Source organism: Haemaphysalis longicornis, unplaced genomic scaffold, assembly GCF_048455015.1.
Source record: "Haemaphysalis longicornis isolate Haplotype H1 unplaced genomic scaffold, Haemaphysalis longicornis Haplotype H1 scaffold_4, whole genome shotgun sequence".
Lineage (NCBI taxonomy): Eukaryota > Metazoa > Arthropoda > Arachnida > Ixodida > Ixodidae > Haemaphysalis > Haemaphysalis longicornis.
The window spans coordinates 78,620,724-78,645,718 of NW_027526361.1; the positions used below are offsets into that span (position 1 = coordinate 78,620,724).

Below are 24,995 nucleotides of genomic sequence, written 5' to 3' on the forward strand. Positions count from 1 at the left end.
TGCTCACAGCTGAAGCAGACGAAAATGCTTGACAAAACTGGAGCCAATTCCACAATCATGACGCTTGAAGAACCTGGAACCTACTCCCGTGCGCCTATGGGATACAAAGAATAAAAAGCCTCGACTGCGCACAAGCCTGATAGATTAATACATATCCAGCCTGGAAGAGACCAAGACCCTTTGCAAGAGCCCCAGAACTGATTCGAGGCTCAGTCCCTGACACAGTCACAGCTGCTACCCCAGTACACCGGTTAACCGAACCCGGATACCCCTTTCGCCATACAGAATATTAACGCCACAATAGACGGCCTGAAAAGAAACACCACTTCTGGACAGGACAATATTCTAACGAACTTCTGCGCAATCTGGACCCCACCACCGCACAAAATCTACTCACATACCTGAATGAACACTGGATGAACAACACTCTCCGGCCACTGTGGAAACATGCGTATAACACCAATCCTCAAGCCTAATAAACCCCTCACACTCAATACTTTCCCCCTTCTCTCACGTCGTGCATGGGCATATCGGTATATGGGCATATGGTTCACAGTCCTCTCGCCCCTTACATAAAGGGAAACAAGTGCGTTCCAACCACCATGTACAATTATCCGTCCCATCTCTCTACCAAACACACCCTGCTAGAGCTAAAAGAAGACATTATACGGAAACACTAAATAGCACAAATATTTTATTGTTGAGTTCGATATAAAGGGACATTCCATAATGTCACGCACCCAGCCATCCTACAGGGGCTCGTTACTATCAACTGCGAGCACAGACTTAACAGCCACATTGCGACATTTCTTACCAACCCAACCGCCACGGTGTGCATCGGCCATCTCCGATCTGACACTTTTCCAGTCATTCTCAAAGAACGCCTTAAGGCTCCGTTATTTAGGTCTTGCTCTTACCGTGAAGGACATTCCACCACTGCTCCAATATATTGCGCATCTCCGACATGCGTTCTAAGCGGACCACCTCAGGCTATGGACACCCACTGGCTACATTGGAGATCAAGACGAACCACTTAAAATGGCAATCGACACCACCAAGCGATATATGCAATTCAGAGGACTGGAGTGCACCCCCGAAAAGTTCTGCTTACTTACGCTCAGCAAGAGAATTTTCCACAAGACTGCGTGCGGTATATTAGGACCAGACCAGTATACAAATATTCACCCTCTCCCGAACATACCCAACTTCGAATGCTAGGCCTCATAATATCTAAACATGAATCCGGCTTACAAGCCCAGGTCTACTTACACTGCACACTCAACCAACTCGTGCGCATCATCTACTGCGTCTCCAATCTACGGTACGGACTTCAGGGCACACTTTACTCTTGGTTCACGCCGTTCCCATCAACAAGATAGTGTACGGCACACCATGCTTGGCCCTCACAACACAAGAAATACGGCAACTCGACGAAACCATACTCCAGGTTTACAAAACCGCTATGGGCCTACCAAACAGACCGGCAACCAAGAGGCTTTTGCAACTAGGGATTCACAACACTTGGGAAGAAATACAAGTGGCCAAACAAACACATCTCAGATACAAGGACTCAACCTCACGCCCACGGGAAGAGCAACACTTCTTCACCTGCACTACAACGTCCCATTACGACAAGATGAGAAGATTTGAATCCCATTAAACATTCGACACCACATCCGCATAGCTACCCTACCCTGAAATCCGGTTTAAAAGAGACAACGACACACAGCACGAGCTCTTTTATTTAAAAAAAAACTCCCACCTCCCCTCCCGGGAACCCCTGTGTAGATGCGACGCATAGGGGGTTCACGTTGCAGCGTTGGACAGCGGTGGAACGGCGCTGGAACGATGGAGCGGAGCGGAGCAGGCACCGCGTTTGATAGCGCGCATAACGGTGAGGGGACGCGCCGGCGCCAGTGCGTCTGCCGAGGCTATGAGGCAACACAATCCAACACAATCCACTTTAACCCAATCCAATCCAAATTCAATCCAATCCAATCCAATCCAATTGAAGGCAATCCAAGCCAAGCCAATGCATTCGAATCCAATCCAATTCCCCTCGCGAGAGTGTTCGTTAAGCGGGATTCACACGACGGAGAAACCCTCTCTTTTTGGCCCGCGGGACCCGCTCACGTGACCGGTTTTAGGCTCCGCCCCTCGGTGGGGATAGCCCGCGGTGGCTCCGCGAAAGAAAATGCCTCCGCATGTTTTCGCTCGACGGCGGCGGCCCTCGGCGGAGAATGGAACCTGTTCCTCGGCGCTGTCGTCTGCTACTCACTCCGCCTAGCTCCGCACGTGTGGATGCGCCGCCAGGCGGGATAATCCGGTCACGTGCTGTTGACGTCACATATCTGTCCGCCTCCGTGAGAGGGTTTCTCCGTCGTGTGAATCCCGCTTTATGGGAGAGGAGGGGGCTGAGCGGCGGAGAGCGCAGCTCACGCGGCGAGGAGAATGGGGGAGGGGCGGACGCCGACAACAACGCCGAAGCCGGATGCAGGGACAAGGCGAGTGAATGAGATGCAGTCGCTTCTAAAACCATCACCACTTATAATGCACTCGGCACACAGATGCATCACCCTACGCCTCCTGCCCCCTCCTTCCCCCTCAGTAAGCACATGCAGCCCTTGTGGTTAACACACACATTACTGGCAGCGGCGACCATTCTCACCACTTCCCACGACACTCCGAGGAAGTTGTCATCACTCTTGCAGCCAGAACGGGCGAGGAATTCATTACTATCATCACCCACTCTCAAACCGCCTGCAGGAACTTTCTAATTGACCGCATCTCTCAACCCGCACTGTACCTTTTTAGACAAGCTAGACGATTACCAAAACTTCGTATCATCTGTTCACCAGGCCACCAGTAGTCGCTCGATGGGAATGAGGCGGCACGCGCCGCAGTCTGTGCCCTTACTCACCGGGCCATTACCCCAGAAGAAAAACACAACGGGCGATCCACCTCAAAGCCAGCACCACTCCAGACACGCACCGAAATCTTAGCGCACTACAAAAACGACCGCCGGCGCTTCTTATCACCTCATCCACAACCTGCCCGCCACGAAGGAACCACTTTCCGGTGCCTACAAACCAATTTATATCATCATAACACCCTACTAAACGCTATGTACCGCACCCAAAATCCTGCCACCTACAACTTCTGCCCTGTTGCTGGCACCCAATGCCATGTGGTATGGCAGTGTCAATAGACCCCTACTTTAACCCCATATCCCGTATTACCTATGAGCAGTGGTTGGAGCAGCTGACCAGCTCCGCGCTCTCGGACCAACGCCGACTTGTGGAACGGGCCCAGACGGCCAGCCAGTACGAAAGAATCTTGGAGCTAACGATGCCTTTCATAGGATAGAGGCCCTGAGAATATCCTCCTGCTCCTTACTACAATAAATGTTTGTATCGCTCTCGCTCTCTCTCTCTCTCTACCTCTCTACTAAGCTATAGCAATAAGTGTTAATTTCTTAGATTCACCGGTGTTTCCAAATAAATTGCACGTTTTTGCAGACTCCCCAGTATATCTTCGGTCGTCTGATACAGAGTAGGTTTTTGGAATTAATGTTACTGATGCAAACACACAACACAATTATAAGGATTTCCACCTAAGAAGCCACTAAAAGGGTGCGATGAATTTTTTAAGAACTAATTTAACGGACGGAAAAGGATAATAGGCAATACTAACTCCTGGCCAAACTGCTGGCTTTAGAGGTTTCAAAATTTGGGAGTAAATTCCTATTATGATGTGAATAATTGGTATGACTGGATATTTTAAAATTTCATCCCTGACAGAGTGAAAGTGGCTCAAATATTTTTTTATGAACTCTCTGCTTGTGTCGCAGGTCCGTTCCTGTGTCGAACTCGTTTTCACGGCTATGGCAAAGCTTTTGAATGTCTAAAAACTGCTTTTCGAGGTTCTGCCTAACCAACCAGAAATCGGACTAAGTGCGATGTATGGTAAATTTCGTGGTTTTACGGATTCCTCAGTATGCTGCTGGATTGTTCATATATTGAAATTTTCTTTTCCAGCGTTAAGCGCCCCAACGCCCACGAACAAATCTCCAGCTTTCCTCATAACAAGCGCATAAAAAGGCAGCGCGGAAGGCAGGGCGATTTTTTGAAATTGCACCCCTAGGAGGTGAAAAAATGGTTAAAATGTGATATCACTACCCAGCACGGAATGCTGGACCTGCAGTCTTGACCTTTAGGCGGTACATTCCTATTCTGGAGGATAAGCTCAATGTAGCTTTTTCGTTTTACTGGAATTCTAAAACAGCCGCTTGCTTCACTGAATATGTAAACGAAAAATGAGGCTGCAGCCGTCCTTGTCACTTTTTTAGGTGTGAGGCCTAGTAAAAATCACTTTCTTTTTCAAAATGTCACTTTTTTTTGTTTTATCCTTTGTTAGATGTGGAATTTTTCGGACATCATTTTGCTGAAAAAAAAGTTTTTTCCTATATAGTTTCTTTCAAAAGATACATAAAAAATGTAAGCCCACTAGCCGTTTACGAAACCGAAACTGAAACTGAATGTTTTGTGTGCAACACAAAGATGCCCTGGTTTGGAGTTTTTAGCTTGTTATTTACAATCGTAACACGTAGAAAAATGTAATAATGCTCTGATAGTGTTTTTAACACTTTGTTTCTCAATTAAAATCAAACTTCTCGGAAGGCAGATGCGCGATGTTTCGCGCGTGTTTACATTCTGGAGCCTTCGTGTGCGCGACAAAGGCAGTTTGGATTGATCTGTGAATGCTCTTACTCTTAGTCGCTTACTTTTTTACTTACTGTCAGGCAAAGTATGGGGAAGTTTAAACACGAGGACATGCAAAACGAAAAACCAAATACCAGAAACGAATGATCTGCCGTGCATCGCGAAGGCATCCAGTCAGATCACTGACACTGCAAAGCAAGTTAGAAAAAAAGCGAAGTGCCACACGAGCAAAATCAGACACGATAAAGACCCAAGAAGGAAGCAGCTACAAATGTGGGAAATGTTCGCACTCCTGATCATGCTATGTAAACGCGGCACTTGCTATAAATCTTTTTGTTGATTTTCTCAGACATTACTTTTTGACTATTTCTCCACATGCGAACAGTCATAACTTTTTCGTAATACATAATTTTTATTGAAATTTGGCACACATTTTTGTCACATTATTTGGTGTGCAATGAACCTCGAGGAATCAAATCGAACCAAAAGTTTTGATATGGCCACCTTTTACACCAAAGCACGCCCGATTAAAACGTTCAGTTTTTTGGGTGTTTCATCACTATGCTTCGAAGATTTGTCTGATCTTATTACGTTTGGTTCATTGCACAGACCAAAGCCTTCCCTATACCACTACCAAAAATTGTGTGTTTTCATGGAGTTAAATTAGAGTCATGAGTGTTGGAGTGAGAGCCACATTTAATACAATTTTCAAATAAAAATATATGTATATACTAAAATAGGACATAGTTTACAAGGCTCCCATGGGCCTAAAAAAGTGCGCTTTATGATATAAACCAAAAATCTGCGTGGTTTATCTATTTTTAAAAAGCTTGCCCCACCACTAGGCCTCATACCTTAACGACCTCTCGTCTACGCCCTAACACCTGTCATGTTCTTTTCCTCTCCTCTCGAAATAACGGTGATGGGGTTTTCTTTTGCAATTCAATTCAATTTTGGGGCTTGGAACGCTGGTGCGCCATAGTCTGAAAGAGCGCGGGACTCTTTCAAGATTCGTTTCAATGCGTCGTCTTTTTCTTCGCTTTCTACCTTAAAAACCGATGTAACGCATTTTTGGAAGCAATAGAATTCTTGTGCTATTCTGCGGTTAGGTAGTCCAGCAAACACTACGGTCTTTTAAAATTGCTGCCAAGTCGCGATGTAAACGTGGTTGAACATTGAAGCCACTGATATCACGACTTATAACACGTTTGACGAGGCGCAGCGTAAACGTTTTCAATAGAAAAACAGTATAGTGTGCAATTTAAGATTGAGCATTCTTTTTAAATATTCACTACCTCTCGTTTTTCCACTCCCCTTACGCCCTTCCCTCCCCTCTCGTACCTCACACGATGAATACAGTGGAGGTTCTATCAACTTAAACTTTTCTACGTTGGCTTCGCTGGCGCACTTTCAATTGCTGGGAGAGCCCGTAGCTTTTCCAGTAACCCGCTCTTCCTGAAGGAGCCCACGCTATTTGTTTTAAATCTGTGACAGATATAGTTGATTAGGCCTGCCCATTTACTAACATTTGTTTGAAGATAGCCTTAATAAAACACGGATTTCAGCCGTTTCTTATACCAACCCGCTTCTGGTAGGAGCCCCATGTATTGACAGCAGGCTCAAATCCCCAGTTGTGTTAAACTCCACGGTGAAGTAATTAGTACAGGCAAAGAATAACCCAATTTATGTAATACCTATAGGTATATTGGCCCACACGGGTATCGCCGGGTACTATCGCTATTATATATATAATGGTGCTTGATTGCACAAACAGCCAGACGACCCGTTTTCGCACGGACCGCAATTACCAAGTCCGCTTTTTTATGACACTTAAGTCGTTACCAAAAATTTTCCTGCATTGAAAATAGGCGCGTCATTTTACTGAGCATGCGCCTCCACAACGTTTTTCTCTTATCTACAACTAAGCCAAACCACGATTTTTTTTTATCGAACGCACACATTTGGGTAAAGAAAAAATTAGAGCAACCAGACTCCTCAACATTAAGCCCCGAGAGACTCGGATCCTGGGTGCATGAATAGTTCTGCGTGGAAGGCAACGAAAATCCCGTTTTTATTAAGTTACGGCATTCCTTCTGTTATTCTTCTCTTTGGCAAGCCCGCCGACGCACTCGCCACTTGCGGTGTCGTGAACCACGTGGCGGGTAGTTTAGCTAATGTGTTTGCTTTCTCCTTCGTTCGTGTCGCACGCAATAACTCATATCGCCTGCTCTTCAGTGGGAGGATGTTTCGCTGATGCTCCGCCAGTACAAGACGCCGCTGTATGCGCCCTGTAATAACGTGCGCTTAAATATGCCTCATACTTTCAGCCAACGTAATATAGCTACCTGCACTAAGACATGCAGACGTGCTCCCCTGGCAGAAAAAAAGCACTGACAGCGACAAGTAAAGCAAAATACAATTTTTCTTACTGTGAGGGCCACCTCCACGAAACGCGCAGGGCCTACTTACTCAGGCGCACCTTGAGTTGCAACATGTGCACCTGCCGCAGGAATTTTATGTATATATATATATATATATATATATATATATTGTAGAGCGCATGCCACGGAGGCGGTAAAACAGAGACGACTAGACCACGTAGCAAGGCTGGTTTATTCCGAACGCCCTGGGGTCTCTATCTACTAATGCCAGGGGCGCGCGAGCCCTCCGGCGGGTGAGCGCGCCCGTGGGCCTGCGTCACGCTGCTGCCGTTGGCACTGTGGCTTGCCGCTACAGGGCTCCCCCCCCCCCCCAAGAGAGGAGCTGGTGTGACGGTCTGATGAGCCCAACGTACATGATGGTCACAGTGGTGTGAAGCCACAGTGGGAAGACTCGTAGGGTTGATGTCGGCGGCGGTGACGTATGCCGGCTTCAGGCGCTCTAGGGCTATGTTGTCGTGAGAGCCATTGATGTCGATCACATATGTTGACGAGTGTCGCTCTACCACAGGGAAAGGGCCAACGTAGTGTGGTTGCAATGGGCGGCGCACGGGTCCGTACCGCACAAACAGATGGGTTGCATGTTCAAGGTCCGGGAGCACATAAGGTCCTCTGGGTTTTCGTTCCCGTGTAGGCTGCGGTCGAAGGTCAGCGAGGATCGATCTCACCGATTTCACGTAGTCCGCGGCGGAAGACGCTTGAGACGGTACCTCGAACAGCTCGGCTGGTAGTCGAAGCTGGGTTCCAAAAACGACTTAAGCCGAAGAACACGTAAGGTCAGTTTTGAAGGCGGTGCATACGCCCAGAAGTGTGAGGGCCATGCGCTGTACCCGCTGTGTTTGGCAGTCGTGTGCTGTGAGCGCGGCCTTAAGTTGGCGGTGAAAGCGCTCGACGAGTCCATTTCTTTGTAGCCGGTACGCTGCCGTGCGGAAACGAGACGTGCCGAGGAGGTGAAGGAGCTCGGCGAACAAAGCAGCCTTGAACTGCCGTCCGCGGTCGGTGACGATGGATGATGGGAATCCGAAGCTCGCTACCCACGTCGACACGAATTGTGACGCTACCGTGGGCGCGGAGATGTCGGGTAGCGGTGTGGCTTTAGGCCAGCGTGTGAATCGGTCCACACAAGTCAGTAGGTAGCGCTAGCCTTGGCAAGGGGACAAGGGAGCGACGAGGTCGATGTGCACGACGGCGAAGCGCTGATCAGGTTGTAGGAAGGTCTTCGCCGGCGGAACTGGGTACCGGTGAACCTTTGCGCGTTGGCATTGTGCACAAGCGCGGACCTAGTCGCAAACATAAGCGTTCATTCGAGGCCAGACAAAATGAGCCGCGATGAGTTTCTGCGTGGCACGAATCCCAGGATGGGCCATGTTGTGCAGGGCGTCGAAGAGCTCGCGACGGCAGGTTTTGGGTACGAATGGTCGTGGCCTTCCGGTCGACAAGGCTCAAACGATCTGCTGTCCGTCGAGTGTCACGTCTTCGAGCTAAAGCGCAGTTAGAAATGTGCGAAAACGCAGTAGCTCCGCGTCGTCTGCTTGAGATCTGATGACGCGCGGGTTGAGATCTGATGACGTAGTGAAACTTGCGTTCTTGGGAGGCGATGCCAGACAGCGCGAACTGTGACACGGCCTTGAGGAACCAGATGGCCGGGTTGTGTTCCCAATACGGCGGCAAGTGGATAGTCAGGGCGGCGATCTCGTTGCCGACTGCTTGCGGAGCTCGCTGGTCCGGGTCGTTGTTGGACATGGCTCTACAACTTCGCTGGGTGGGATATCACGTCCGGGTCACCAACTGTAGAGCGCATGCCACGGAGGCGTTGAAACAGAGACGACCAGACCACGTAGCAAGGCTGGTTTATTCCGAAAGCCGTGGGGTCTCTATCTATCTATCTACTGATGCCAGGGGTGCGCGAGCACTCCGGCGGGTGAGCGCGCCCGTGTGCCTGCGTCACGCTGCTGCCTCGGGCACTGTGGCTGGCCGCTACAATATATATATATATATATATATATATATATATATATATATATATATAGGAAATGAGGGGCTCCGTGAAATAAGACAGAAAATAAGGGTTGGCAGTCAAGAAAACCTCGGAAAGCAAAGGGGAGGTTTTGGTGGGTTATAGAAAGAGATGAAGAATTTTTTTAGTCGAAAAGAATATATATATATATATATATATATATATATATATATATATATATATATATATATATATATATATATATATATATATATATATATATATATATATATATATATGTGTGTGTGTGTAAACGGGAGAGTCGGAAGTGGACCTGGAGGAGCCCGAATGGGGAGCATAAAATTGAAATGGACTTTATATTATGCGATAACCCTGGCGTCGTGCAGGATGTGGAAGTGCTAGGAAGGGTAAGGTGTAGTGACCACCGTATGGTAAGATATCGAATTAGGCTAGATTTGAGGAGGGACCGCAGCAAGCTAGTACAAAAGAAGCCGATAAATGAGCTAATAGTAAGACGTAAAGCAGAAGAATTCAGGATCGTGCTGCAAAACCGATATTCAGCTCTTAACGATGAAGCCGAGCTTACGACACAGGAACCCAGCGACAACCTTACACTCATTATCACGGAGTGTGCAGTAGAAGTTGGGGGCACTATGGATAGACAGGATACTATTAAACGTTCACAGGAGACGAAAGATCTAATTAGGAAACGGCAAACTATGACAATCTCTACCGCAGCTGACAGAATATAACTAGCGGAGCTTTCGAAGCTAATCAATGAGCGTAAGACAGCTGACATACGGAAGTATAATATGGAGAGGATCAAATACGCTGCAAAGAACGGAGGTAGCCTGAAAGCAGTGAAGAGGCGTCTTGGCGAGGGGAAAATCAGATGTATGCACTTAAAGATAAGCAAGGCAATGTCATCACAAATAGGGATAAAATAGTCACAGTGGCCGAGGAGTTCTATAGGGACCTGTACAGTAGCCGGGACATCCAGGATAATGCCGAACGAGACAGTAGTTCAGAAGAGATAGACATCCCATCAGTAACGACCGAAGAAGTAAGGAAGGCTTTGAAAGAAATGAAAGGGGGCAAAGCACCTGGTGAGGATCAGATAACAGCAGACCTCTTGAAGGATGGCGGAGAAATTGTACTTGAAAAACTGGCGAACCTGTATACACAATGCCTAATGACCGCAAGTGTACCGGAATATTCGAAGAACGCGAACATCATCCTAATCCATAAGAAAGGCGACATGAAGCAATTGAAAAATTACAGGCCGATCAGCTTACTGTCAGTCGTCTACAAGGCACTTACCAAGGTAATCGCCAACAGAATTTCTGCAACCTTAGATTTCAGTCAACCTAAAGAACAAGCAGGGTTCCGTAAAGGTTATTCAAGAATGGACCATATTTACACCATCAATCAGGTGATAGAGAAGTGCGCTGAGTATACTAAACCCCTATCTATAGCCTTCATAGATTATGAGAAAGCATTTGACTCGGTCGAACCCCTAGCAGTCATTCAGGGATTACGGAACCAGGGGGCAGATGAGCATTATGTAAGAATACTAGAGGATATCTACAATGGGTCCACAGCTACCATCATCCTCCATAAGGAGAGCAGTAAAATACATATAATGAAGGGTGTCAGACAAGGAGACACAATTTCTCCAATGTTATTCACAGCAAGCTTACAAGAAGTATTCATAGCGTTGGATTGGGAACAGGTGGGAGCAAGGGTTAATGGCGAATACCTCAGTAACCTCAGATCTGCTGATGACGTTGCCTTGCTAGGTAACTCGGGGGACGAATTGTAAAGCATGCTTTCCGCACTGAACGAACATAGTAGAACCGTGGGCCTGAAAATTAATATGCAGAAAACTAAAGTAATGATCAATAACCTGGGGACAGCACAGCGGTTTGAGATAGGTGGCGAGGCAGTGGAAGTGGTAAGCGAATATATCTACTTAGGCCAACTTGTGACCCCAGATCCCAACCATGAGGCAGAGATAATTAGAAGGATCAGAATGGGGTGGGGTGCATATGGCAGACATTCTCAGATAATGAATAGCAGCCTACCATTGTCGCTGAAGTAGAAAGTGTATGAACGCTGCATCTTACCGGTACTCACCTACGGGGCAGAAACCTGGAGGCTCACTAAGAGGGTTCAACTTAAATTGAGAACTACTCAGCGTGCAATGGAGCGGATAATGATAGGTGTAACATTAAGGGACAAGAAGATAGCGGAGTGGGTCAGGGAACAAACGCGTGTTAAGGACATGTTAGTAGAGATTAAGAAAAAGAAATGGACATGGGCAGGGCATGTAATGCGAAGGCAAGATAACCGCTGGTCATTAAGGGTAACTTAGTGGATCCCTAGAGGAGGCAAGCATTGTAGGGGGCGGCAGAAAGTTAGATGGGCAGATGAGATCAAGAAGTTTGCGGGGATAAATTGGTCTCTGTTGGCACAGGACCGAGGTAATTGGAGAATAATGGGAGATGCCTTTGCCCTGCAGTGGGCGTAGATAGGCTGAAGATGATGATATAATCTTAAACTGGTTATCTCCACTGCTGGACGAAGGCCTCTCCCAAGGATCTTCAGCCTCCCCTATCGGGTGCCTGAAGGGCGATAATGTGATTGTATAATCATTGGGAGGTTTTAGCGAACGTACTCAACTAGGGTCTCTAAATCCTTGTTTGGTGAGGAAATGCTGTTTGTGTCCCTGGAGGCTCACCTAGCATGGTTGAACCTATCTATTATAGCCTCCCGTGGTATCCGGCGGCGTTATATACAGCACCAGGCAGCATTTCCAACCTTGACCAACGCTGCAGGACAGCGCTTTGTGGCAAGTGGATACAGCGCGCAAGGAGAGCAGCAAGGCTGCCCCTGCGCCTACTCTGCCTCGAAGCGCTTATATATATATATATATATATATATATATATATATATATATATATAATAGATAGATAGATAGATAGATAGATAGAGAGAGAGAGCGAGAGAGAAAGATAAAACTCACAAAGCGCGCAGAAATAGGATAAGTAAAGAGTCGGCTACACAACAAGAACAATAAGAAAGAATGTTTACTTAGGTAGCGGCAACGGGACTTGCCTTCATCAGAGTACAGTTACACGATTTTACTGTCACAGACATTTGGAACACATTTCTTATATAGATTTGCAGAAAACTGTGAGAAGGATCGGAAGATGTTTCGAAAACGGAGAGGATGCATGCAGTCGGGCTAAGCCTGCGTTACAACAACAACAACATCAAAAGAGAAATGTAAGAGGGAGAGAAAGAGGAAGGGGTCGTATGTACAAGGCCGCGGTCAAGGTTGCTCCAGGACGGGGCAACGTACCTGGCATAGGCTGCAAGTGCGGAAGACTAGACAATTCAAGACAGTTTTTTAAGTTTAGAAAAATCACTGAAAAGCACAAACGTTCCGAATTGCACGTTTCCGCTCTTGCACAGTATTTCACCACCGCGGTGGCTCCCAGGGGTCTCAGAATCAGAATAACGCCTGCTACTACGGAACTTTCTCCGTTCAACATAAAAACGTGGAAACAGGTACTCGATAAGGCCTATTTTCAATTAACTGAAATAATCCTCAATCACTATGAAACTACGGCGCATTCCCTCCGAAAGAAAGAGGAACTACTCAGTCAGGAACTAAGCAAAAGAGAGTTGAACCTTTTAGGCAGCTACGAATCCAAGAAGGCATCCGCCATATCCCGAAGAAAAGCCCCCAAATTTTACCGAGATGAGATTTCTAACACTGGCCACACGCCTAAGAATCCAACGAGTTCCAGCACTAATAACTTCCCGCATTCTGACAATACAACCGATGATGTCCCTACTACTCTAATAAATGCTTCGACTACTGCACCCCAACAAGCTCTGTTAAACACCAGTACTAACAATTTTCCCTCGTATGTCGTCACAGAAGAAAATCTTACCGGGAATGTAATGAACCTTTCAAGTATAACCCCCTCCCCAGTTCAGATGAACGTATGGTCAAAGGGCCTAAAGTTTTGCCCGGCCACTGGTGGTTTTGAAGAATTTCAACTTTTTAAGGACTTAGATAACTTCGCCAGAAACATGACGCTACGATAATACTTCTACGATCACCCTGCGACGGAAGAAGCCTGCAGCCCCTTACCTAGCTATAAGCACTGGACCCCTCCCACACAGCGTGATAGTTGCCTCGACATGTACATCAAAGCTGTCCAACCCGATGTACGAAAAGCATACCAAACACAGATTTCTTTCCGCCATAACATGACTGTCAACGAAAAGAAAGCCCTAGAGGAACTCGCAAGCTGTCCCGACATAATTGCCGATAAGAAAGGCGCCATCGTAATCCTTGAAAAAACCGACTGTTACCGAGGCCAATAAGCAACTATCAGTATCGACGTCCTACAAAGCACTACCCAATGATCCCACTCAAGACTATAAGCAAATCGTCAAAGATAAAGTAGGTGAACTTGTTAAAAATAAAACAATAAATGAAACCGCGGCTCGTTATTTGATCCATTTGCGCCCAGTAGCCGGTAAATTCTATCTTCTGCCTAAAATTCACAAGGTGAACAACCCAGGGCAGCCCATTGTTTCTGGCATTGGCACTGTTACCGAAAACCTCTCGCGCTATGTCGATAATCTCATTTACGACATCTCAGTGGCTAAGGCGTTGCGCTGCTGAGCACAAGGTCGCGGGTTCTATTCGCGGCCGCGGCGGCCGCTTTTCTGATGGAGGCGAAAAGCAAAAACGCCCGTGTGTACGAGATTTCGGCGCACGATAAAGATCCCCAGGTGGTCAAAATTAATCCGGAGCCCTCCACTACGGCGCGCCTCATCGCCTGCGTTGCGTCGGCGCGTTAAACCCTACAATCAATCAAATCAATCAATCATTTGCGACATTCCGCCCAGCTTTCCCTCCTTCATTACGATACCAATGACTTTATCTCAGACATCTCAAAAATTTAAATTCCTGATAACTGCCTCCTAGTCACCCTCGATGTTGCGTCCCTGTATACTAACATCCCCCATGAAGATGGCATCACCGCTGTATCCCTTGCGTATGAGTAATCATCGTGCGACAAACCTATCGATTCTTCTACTCTCCAAACTTTCCTTAGGCTTATTCGTGAACTTAACAATTTGAGTTTGACGGTGTTCATTACGTGCAAGTAAAAGGAACGTCAATGGGAACTGGAATCGGACCCAACTACGCCAATATCTTTATGGCTGACCTGGAATCAAACTTTCTTGACACTCAAAACTTAAAGCCACTGTACTATAAAAGGTATATTGACGACATATTCATGATCTGGCAGCACGGTGACGCGGAGCTCCTCCCCTTCATTGAGGCATTTAACCTAGCCCATCCTACTATATCGCTTGCTCATTCCTATCCGGAACACAATGTAAATTATCTGGACGTCACCGTTACTACTTCCCAAGGTCGGCTTCAAACTAAACTGTTTAGGAAACCGACAGACACGCAGCAGTGTTTGCACTTCCAAAGTAGCCATGTAAGACACTGTAAGACAGCAACACAGCCAAGCCCACCGTTTTAGGAGACTTTGCACGTACCAAGCCGACTTTGACTCAAACTGTGGAGAACTCAAGACCGCCCCCCTGAATAAGAAATACCCGGAACAAGTTCCCACGTCGCTATTGTGCGAGCCAACCAATTAGACCGTAACGAAATCTGTAAGAAAAAAGCCCCGAATGTTAACCCGCAAACAAACTTAGTTCTAACCCACTCAGCCTCTGCTCCAAGAGTGTCAACCGTAGTAAGAAAACATCACAATATTTAAATTCAAAGTGAACGCTTAAAAAGCATATAACCCGAACCACTACGCGTTGTCTACCGGCGTAATAAGAATTTAGGCGACTTTCTTACTAACTCTCGTATCAGCCGATCGGAAACTACTCGTTGCAAGCCTTGTAATAAACCTCGATGTAACGTATGCCCACACATGACCACCACACAGCGTACCACCAGAACGGCTTCAGACTACTACGTAAATATAAAGGGTAACTTGAACTGTGACTCTGCTAATGTCGTATACCTTCTAGAGTGCACTGTTTGTAGGCAGCAATATATCGGCCAAACTGAAACGCCCTTCCGAACACGATTCGATTGATTGATAGTGGGGTTTTAACGCGCCGACGCAACGCAAGCGATGAGGCGCGCCGTAGTGGAGGGCTCCGGATTAATTTTGACCACCTGGTGATCTTTATCGTGCGCCGAAATCTCGTACACACGGGCGTTTTTGCTTTTCGCCTCCATCAGAAAAGCGGCCGCCGCGGCCGGGAATCGAACCCGCGACCTCGTGCTCAGCAGCGCAATCCGAACACGATTCAATAATCACCGCTCTCATGCAAAAATTTGCCCTTATTTGTCCCTGTCAAGACATGTTAACGGTCCCGGTCATGCATTTGAACATCTTAAAGCAACAATTTTAGAATCCGCTTTTAAAACCCACCATGACCGCGAGGTTCGGGAATCTTATCTCATTTATAAGTTTGAATCAGCGACTCTTGGTAGTATTGAAAGTTCCGGAAAAATAACGTGCTTATCTCTCGATTAAAATTAGCCACTTCATAATTTTTACCACATTCTTCATTAACCCTACCCTTGAGTTTCCCATCAGAATTCGCAGAAACTCCCCAAATACAGCAGCTTTATTACCCTAATCCGACTTAACAATGCGATTTGTCCTTGGGAAGGAGGCGGCGTCTCCCCACGACTTAGAAATGTTTAGCCCTTTGTTATATATGGACCCTACCTATTTAATAATAATAATAATATAATAATAATCTTTATTTCATGTTCCAAGTAGTACATGAGGGGGCGAAAGAAAAAGCTGCTCTTGGCAGCTTGACCACCTCCATCTCCCTCCTGTTCTGTTGCTAGCTCTTGTGCAATGCTCTTTTGTGAACTGTGTGTATTCTGTCCATCCGAGGGGAGCACACCCAAAACACATTCTTCGTTTATGCCTGTATGGATCCCTCCGAACCAGTCTCCCAACCACTTAATACCTTATTGTATACTTTTACCTTCCTTTTGAAAACGCGATTGTCTAGTCTTCCGCACTTGCAGTCCATGCCAGGTACGTTGCCTTGTCCTCGAGCAACCTTGACCACGGCCTTGTAACTACGACCCCTTCCTCTCTCTCTCCCTCTCTTTCTCTCTTTTTTTTTCTGTTGTTGTTGTAACACAGGTTTAGCCCGACTGCATGCATCCTCTCCGTTTTGGAAACATCTTCCGATCCTTCTCACAGTTTTCTGCAAATCTATATAAGAAATGTGTTCCAAATGTCTGTGACAGCCAAATCGTGTAGCTGTACTCTGATGAAGGCAAGTCCCGCTGCCGCTACGTAAGTAAAAATTCAAAAAATTTCTTTGTTATGGTTCTTTCTGTGTATCCGACTCTTTACTATATATATATATATATATATATATATATATATATATATATATATATATATATATATATATATATATATATATATATATATATATATATATATATATATATATATATACATAAATACATAATATTATAGCATATAAACGAAATGGAACAAGCGCTATACAATCTTTTGATGCTTTATCGGCTGATAAAGCATCAAAAGATTGTCTAGCGCTTGTTCCATTTCGTTTATTAGGAATTCCTTTTTCTAGGCCCCAAAGACGTTGCACGTTACATATCGAGGCTTCTTTTGCTTCAGCCATAATCTACTCACACTTCCGCCTTGACGGAGCGGGTGAGAGAAAATGAATAAAAATAAACAAAACGAGTGCCGTCAAAGAATTTAATGACGCTCACGGGAGCAGTCGGATGAGTCGTCCGTATTTCAATTTGTTCGGGACTGTTCCTCTCTTCGTACAACGCTGACTTATGAAGCGGCAAAAGAAAGATGGTTCGGCTCGACGGGGAGAGCGATTTTGAAACACACCGGGGCCCTGCAGCAAAGTAAAGGAATAAAGGCAAGAATAGGTTCAAGAGCACACGAAGCAAGGACGATTGAACGAGTTGAATGATTTGGTTTTAGGAATTTTTTTGGTTTATCCCTCGCAAAGAGCAGGCAGTTCATTCCGAGAACGAGGTTGCGCGTCGTACATCAATGCCAGGCTAACGCTGTTCCAGCCTTGCCGAAGTAGGGGCGCAATCCAAAGCAGCCGGATGCTTACAAAAAGCAGTTGCGAAATTTCAGCAAATTGAAAACGTCAAACTACATTTCACGAGGAAAAGCCTGTTACCGAAATGTAATGACTGGGATAAAACTTACGCAGCGATGATTTGCGTGCTTAGCATGCAGGTAACTCGTAAATGACGAATTTCAGCGCAAAACGTGAGCACGGAAAATGGTTGAAGCGCACACGTCACAAGAAACTTAATTTACTATTTTCTGGTCCGTAAGATCGTAATACTAGAACTTTAGTGAAAGCGTACGGCGCGTGACTAAAGAAATCACGATACTGCATAAACGAGAGTACCGGTATTTCTGGTAATACTCAAGACTGATAGAACATCCTAGGCGAAAGCCGCGAATGAAGAGGGAGCAAATTTTGGAGCCATTCATGTGAGCGTTATTTAACGCTTTACTCCCAATAGCTGTGGAAACTTAAGAAGAATAAAATTTTCTGATGAAATCAGCTGAATAGATACGGATCTTGACTGCCTCAACTTTCGGTTCGGAAAACGCAGACCGTTGCCATTAAATGTGGGTATATTATTTCCCTCAAGAGCAAGTATTCTGAGCAGTTTTGCTGCTAGCTCTGCTGCCGAAAAGAAATGCTTGTACTGAAATGTCACCGGAAATATTACTACCCGTGGTATATCATCCACAAAACAAGCAGTATAAAAAAATTCCACGCAAGCGCAAAGCGGTAACGAACACCTTCAGACTCCTGGGGGCCTACAAATGCCTCAGCATATGAAGCGATTGTTCAGTGTTCTTCTTCTTTTAATTTTCAAGTTTAAATAGATGTTTTTTTCCTCTAACCAAATGGGGAATTTCGCATCGACCACATTATGGTATATTAAAGTTTAAGATCAACATTTAAAGTCACTACAGTTGTTCCTTGGTCAATGTTTGTTCCTTGGTCAATCCTTGTTACTTGTTGTTCCTTGGTCAATCCTTGCTTTAGGAGACGGTGCAAAAACGTGCGCACTTTACAGCACGCCCGCTTTATAATCGTGCCCGATTAGCAGGGTAGCATGCCAGCATGCCGGTGTGCTAGCATGCCTGAGGAATGGTTCTGTAGATTTTGTAACTGTCAATTTTGGCTCGAAATACTTTGCGACCGCACCCTGAAGGTGACGCAGCGGCCTCCTAAAGAATTGTCAATGGGCGAAAGGATTGCATAAGCAACTCGCGCTTTCTATCCCCGCATTGTTCACTGCAACCGGCCACCCACGAAAGCAGTCGCAATGGCAATGCAACTGTTCTCCTGAAAGTATTGGGAAGAAACGGTCAGAACAAAGACCCGTAATAGTGTAAAGGCTGCGGCCATTGTCGAATTATTGTTACAGGTTGCTGCGATTTTGCTGAGAATTCCTCGCGGTCGGTGTAACAATCAACCGACTCTACGTGTTTAAGAACACACTTCGTTCTCTTAAATGAAGGTGATGTTCCATCATTATTCAAGTCCCTGTAGTTCAAGAACAATGTTTACGTTTTAGCAGGTTATGCACGCGTTAGTGTAGTGCAAGCAGTAGTTAAATATTATAATAAGTTACAATAGCTATGCAAAACATCGTAGTGTACATATAAGTACGGACCAACGCACGAGCCGCACACTCCCCTACTTGCAGTGTCTCCAAATTTTCTGAGCATATCTACGTGTACTTGAGGTTTCGGTTGGAATCAATACTTCCTGAATCGCGCCAAGTTGTTGCCCCTGACTTGATAACTGCACGAACATTTTCTAGCAGCAACACTCTTTACAATTCCACACAGCCACTCGGCATATTTAACCGCTGATTCCGGTCAGCCTTGCTGCTGAAGGATGTCATTTGTTCACAAAGGACTCTGGACGTGAACTAGGATTTTACTCTTCAGCACCTACGGGAGCTGAACACTGCAACAGTGGCGACTCCCTGTTCTCCCACGGTTGCCCCTTCGAAGAATACATAGTCTTAAAACATGCAAGTTAACTTAAGTAAGAATGGATACTGACGCTTGTGTCGCTCCTTGGCACTGCGGTAGCGTAATAGCAGAGTGACCAGGAAGGCGACGGCCACCAGTCCAACGGCGCAGGCGATAAGGGCGACCAGAACAGGGCTCAAGCTTCCCGGCCACACGGGCTCGGTGAGGGACTGGGAGCCGGCCAGCGTCTTTGCTCGTAGCAAGGTGAGGGCACTGCGTCCCTTTGCGGTCACGGCGTACAGAACGAGAGAGAGTCGTGCACCGCTGCTCAGTCCGCTCACTGTCCACGAAGGCCTATCAGAGGCGTTCACGTGCAGCACGCTTCTGTTGAACTGGTCCAGCACCTGGGTAGTCGAGCAAGATTCAACTGTCAGATGTGCCACCGAAGATTTGCTCAAATCTGAATTAGAAACTCCTTCACTACTTCTTAATTATTTTTTCCTTTGATGCTCCCAGACAAGAAACGCTGCTAGGTTTTACATTAGTAAAGGACAAACTGTGTTAAAATAACGAAAATTCGCACAGTGCCCGCATGATATCTCATATGGAGTGGCCAGACCTTTTAGTTATTCCGCACATTTTTAGCTACGAAATTACACTCCCTGCATGAAACATTGAGCGAGAACTCCACTTGTAAAAGTCCCATGTGGCCGTTCGTTGTAAACTGTGCTGACTGCATTCTTTTTCTTTATTAAGCATTTTCGCCATTGTTGTGTTCTTAAGCAGGCATGCTAATATTCGGCATTACGAACACGCATTTTCGTTTTCGAATAGCGATGAAGTGAGAATTTCGTACGTTATAAAAGAATTGGATTGGTTCTTTTATTTTGAGCGGCAATTTTTAAGGAATGTGCATGATAATGAAACAAAGGTTCCGGAAGGGGAACAAAGAACTGTCGAGAAGCCAACAGAAAAAATTGCACCGGTCCTAAGTTCATTGTTCATTTCTTCAAACACCCTCTCGTGCACCTAAATTGTTATCGGTTTGACGCAACACGCAGAAAATTTCAATAGGGGGTGTTTCCCTAGCGACGTATTACGCTTGTTTGAGACTTCGCACACGAATTGAGGCTTTTCAGTACTTTCATTGTCCAGACACATTTAGTATTACCCATAGTCATTTTGTCGCAAGAAATGTTCCGCAGTAATGACCTCGCTTGACAGATGCGTAAGCACGTTAGAGTGTGTAGCCAAAAAACGAAAAGAAGCTGAGTTGTTTCGGCCCCAGCGGGTTCATTCCGCTTCTCACCTGAAGTACGTAGACTGGGGGCATTCCGCCGTCATCTCCCGGCTCGCACTCGACTGCGAACGCGCTGGCCGTGCGGTTTTGGAGGCTGCAGTTACGCGGGGGCTCCGGGTCTCGCGCAGGAACCAATCCAAAAACGCACGGCTCGCGCTGAGTGCCGATCTCGTTCGAGGCCCAGCACAGAAGCCGCTGAGCTAGGTCTTGGGGAAAGCGGCGGGGCACCAGCGTCACGTGACTCGAGTGGCCGGAGGAACTGAAGTTGGTCAGCGTTTCATTGTCCAGGCGCCAGTGAAATGCGGAAGGAGCCGGCTCGGACTCCACCTCGCAGTTTACTCGGACGGGCTGGTTGGAAGCTGCTCCGTACACTTGAAGTTGGCCACGGCGACACACGGGGGCATCTGCAAAAGAGTGAGTGAGTGAGTGAGTGAGTGAGTGAGTGAGTGAGTGAGTGAGTGAGTGAGTGAGTGAGTGAGTGAGTGAGTGAGTGAGTGAGTGAGTGAGTGAGTGAGTGAGTGAGTGAGTGAGTGAGTGAGTGAGTGAGTGAGTGAGTGAGTGAGTGAGTGAGTGAGTGAGTGAGTGAGTGAGTGAGTGAGTGAGTGAGTGAGTGAGTGAGTGAGTGAGTGAGTGAGTGAGTGAGTGAGTGAGTGACATACAATGCATTCACGCGCATGAAACTCACACTGAAAGTTAAGGAAGAGCGTGTTGCTGGCAGCTTCTCCTTGGGAATTCGCTGCGGCGCAGCTGTACGGCCCGCGGGCGTCCAGCCGCACCTTCTGAAGCACCAGAGATCGGTTGTTGACGAGTACGCCCCCGGGAGCGTTGGTAAAGAGCTCGCGACCGGCGAAGCGCCAGGTTACTTCGGAAACTGGCGGGTTGGCCTCAACCACGCACTCGAGGTAAACGTCTTGACCTTCGCGAAGCTGAGAGCGCCGAAGACTGGAGGCCAACCGCAGTGTCAGCTTCGGAGGGACTGCATTGATGTTAAGAAAACAGAACAGTAAAAAAAACGTCAAGGCAACCAATGGTATCAAGTTAACCCTCGCTCAATCAGTGAAGGATAGTCTTATTGAGAGCAGTTTTTTAAAACGTTGCATTATGTTACACGATGCGCTGTCAGCCAATATTCGAAAGACATCCAAGTGCATCGGACACTCACAGAGCACCTGGAGTCGGAACTCGGCGAAGATGTCGGATCCAGGTATGAGGTCGTTGTCTGCTCGGCAGCGCAGGAGCTGCCCGTGATGCCTCGCCGTGGGGCGCAGTGCGAGCCACGAGAGCGTCACGTTCCCATCCAGCGACTCGTTCTGACGTGCTCCTGTCAGGGCTTGGTCACCCAGAAGCCAAGTGATGCGCGACCGCGGCCGTGAGCCTACGGCTCGGCACGACAGCCATCCGGTCTCCCCGGCCTCCAATGTCGGGCTCACCGCCTCCACGCTCACCTCCAGTGGGCGGACTGTAATGTGCAGAAGAACAGAAGCCACCTTTAAACAGAGACAAGTACACTGGTGAAGGTTCCATCTCTTGGGAAGAGTGTTAAAAGGATAAATTCATGGCATTTTACCATAAACTGGTATTATAAGGCGTGATTTCCCGAAATATCCCGTATGGCTGTTCACTCGAAAGGAACTGCATAGGTCAGGTGATCATGAACTTGTTGCAGGTTATTGGTATGCTTTTTTGCTATGGGAGAAATCGGCCAAAAAAAGGCACTCGGAACGCGGATTGCAAAACTTACAGTCATTATACTTTGGCCGTGCAACGTCCGAGACCAACAGCTTCTCGAATGCGCTTCGAGTACGCTGAACGGGTTAATTGAATACCAGCCAAACAATGTGATTGTGCTAACTATATAACATACCCAGCACAGACAAGCAATGCACAAGTTGTGACCCCATTGATAGCTTTTTTTTTTTTTTCACGAAAGCTACCACCTGCTATAGCTAGTTCCCGGTTTGTTGTTATCGATGAGAGCATTACACCTGTGCCTGCGGCGGCTCAGTGTCGCTGGTACAGTCAGCTACCTCTTGCAATATATCGGAAGACTTGGGTATGCCACGGATATTATTTTGGGTTTTCAGTAGTCGGACCACCATAACTTATCAATTTCAGTTGTAACAGCAGCTTGTGGTTTCCAATCCTTGGTAATCCTATTGGAAAATATTGTGTTCTAATTTCTGAAATAAACTTTGCAAAATTTGATGAACCGGTTAACAAGAGCGTGTCGTCATGTGTTGCACTAAATATACAAAACTGCAATGAAGGAAGGCACGCAAGAGAGCGTTCAAAGTGGACGCACAAGCAGAGACGTACTCTTATCATCAATCCCTTTGTAGTTACCACAAACACATCGTCGCCAATTAAACACAGTAATCACAGCTGCTTCATAGAACCGGCGGGCGCTTTTCTGCCAAGCCCTACTTGCGAATTCCTGAGAAGCAAGCTCATAGCTTTCCGGCCCAAGACCCACACAGCGTAGCTTCTATGAAACCTTCTTCCTCCTAGTGTTCTTTTCTAATTCATATTTTACGGCGGCAGCTTGCGTTCTTCCCAACATTAGAGCAATGATTATTTTATTGGTGCACAACAAGGTAAAAATTGCCGGATATAAGCCGTATCAGGGACCAAGAACGACATAAGGCGTATATTTTTAAAACTATTATTTACGAAAACACAAATAATTATTACAGTGTACAAACTTTAGGTACACGAAATAGTGTCAGTTATCACATAAAAAACGGCACTGGCGGATAAAGAATGTTGTCGTCGTCTGAGAGAAAAGAAGGGAGCATTGAGAGCAATTACGAAGCTTCTAATGTTTTCGTTATCACTTGATAATAGTACAGTATCACCTCCATTGTTAAATTGCATTTTCTTGGTATACCCAGGATGCTCTAAAATACACAGGTTATAAAAGGAGCGGGAGCCCATGATTACTAGAAAGTACTTTCAAACCTTCGAAAGAGTTTTTTACTTTGGCTTATAACAAAATGAAAAGGCACGTAACATTTCTTTCAGAATAGGTAGCGAACTACAGTTGCGCTCCACAACAAATAACTGTAAGTCACTGGTCAAGCACTGTTCTGCCTGAAAAAAAAAGTTCATAATAAAAAGAACACGTTTATCGCTGATAAATCACTGCAGTGCTCTTTGTCGTGTTAAGTTATGTTAAACTTGGTTATTCATCACGCTCTTTAAATAGGCGAGCAGTGCTTCACTTCTGTTTCTCAACACAAGTTTCTCACATGCCACTTGTGGTGTAAGACAATGACTAAAATTTCTGCTCTATACCCGAAGCATCAATAGCATTTAACCTTTTAGCTCGGATAGAACGTATGGAGAATCCGAATCTAATACATTGAATTCTGTTTTGGAATATTTTTCCGATGAATTCTCAGAACATTACTTGGGCCCATCGCAACGACCAACAAGACGACCCGGGTACACCGCTGCGCTGGCTTGGAAACAAGTGGCGCACAATGGATAAAAAGGAGTGGCACAAAATAGCCACAGAGAATGTGTATAAAATAAAGAAACGTAAATGGCACAAACCGAACTGAAATGAAGGAACGCCAGGAGGCAGTTAAGGATGAAGGTCATGGTCCGATTACCACCAAAGCGATTGTTCAAATCCGACTTACGCCAATCGCGAAAGTAAGAGAAAGGAACTGGGCTGTGCGGTTGGAGAAAGGGCGGGGTGCTGCGGCGGAAACAACATTTTGTTCGTGAAAATCCCAGCATCTTGGCCTTACGTTTATTTCTCTTCGGGCTAGGAACAACTTTTTTTGTGACGCCGGTTGGGTGCATCTGGCGCACGAGCTTTCCCAAACGGACCTGTTTAGCAACGGTATATGAGCACGGTTTTCAGTTTCCCGTGGAAAGTTTTTGTGTGTGTGTGTGCAAGGGGAAGGGGATTTTTCGGAGTTGCCCATTCGCTCCGATGTAATTTTTAACGCGCCACCTCGCTTTTTTGTTGTTGTTGTTTTGCATGACACTTACTGTAGTGAGTTCAGGTTACAAAAGCCTCAAAACACGCTTTACAGTATGCTACAGGAAGAAAAAAATGCGGCAGGGAATTCGGTTCCCAAATTTATAAGAAACACCAAGAAAGAGCGAACGAGCGCAAACATTGGCAGCAGAAGCCGTTACCCTCTAGTGCACCATCGGATTGCTTCAGTGAGGTTTACGTATTGACTGGGGTTATTTTGAGCTTCGCTACCAGCATGTTCTCCTAATGTAAACACATCCCTGTGAGGTGGTCGTCTCAATTTCGTAGAAAGCTGCGAACGCTAAAATAGAAAACATTTGGAATTAGAGTTAGTGTATGCCTTCCAAAATCGGAAAAATTAATTGGAAAGCAATTAGATGATATATAAATATATATATACATGTGTGTGTGTGTGTGTGCGTGCGTGCGTGCGTGCGTGCGTGTGTGCGTGTGTGCGT

At 46.2% G+C, this 24,995-nt stretch overlaps 1 protein-coding gene across 1 annotated transcript in view; it reads right to left on the reverse strand.

The window, feature by feature from the left end:
* Positions 1-24,995, reverse strand: part of LOC144178937 (nephrin-like) — a 404,800-nt gene that overhangs the window by 20,314 nt on the left and 359,491 nt on the right. Inside the window, exons 5-8 of the mRNA XM_077707093.1 lie at positions 21,709-22,005; positions 21,232-21,522; positions 20,556-20,950; positions 19,338-19,650 (exon numbers count right to left, since the gene is read on the reverse strand). Of these exons, the coding sequence (XP_077563219.1) occupies positions 19,338-19,650; positions 20,556-20,950; positions 21,232-21,522; positions 21,709-22,005 (1,296 nt within the window). The remainder of the gene's footprint in view (positions 1-19,337; positions 19,651-20,555; positions 20,951-21,231; positions 21,523-21,708; positions 22,006-24,995) is intronic.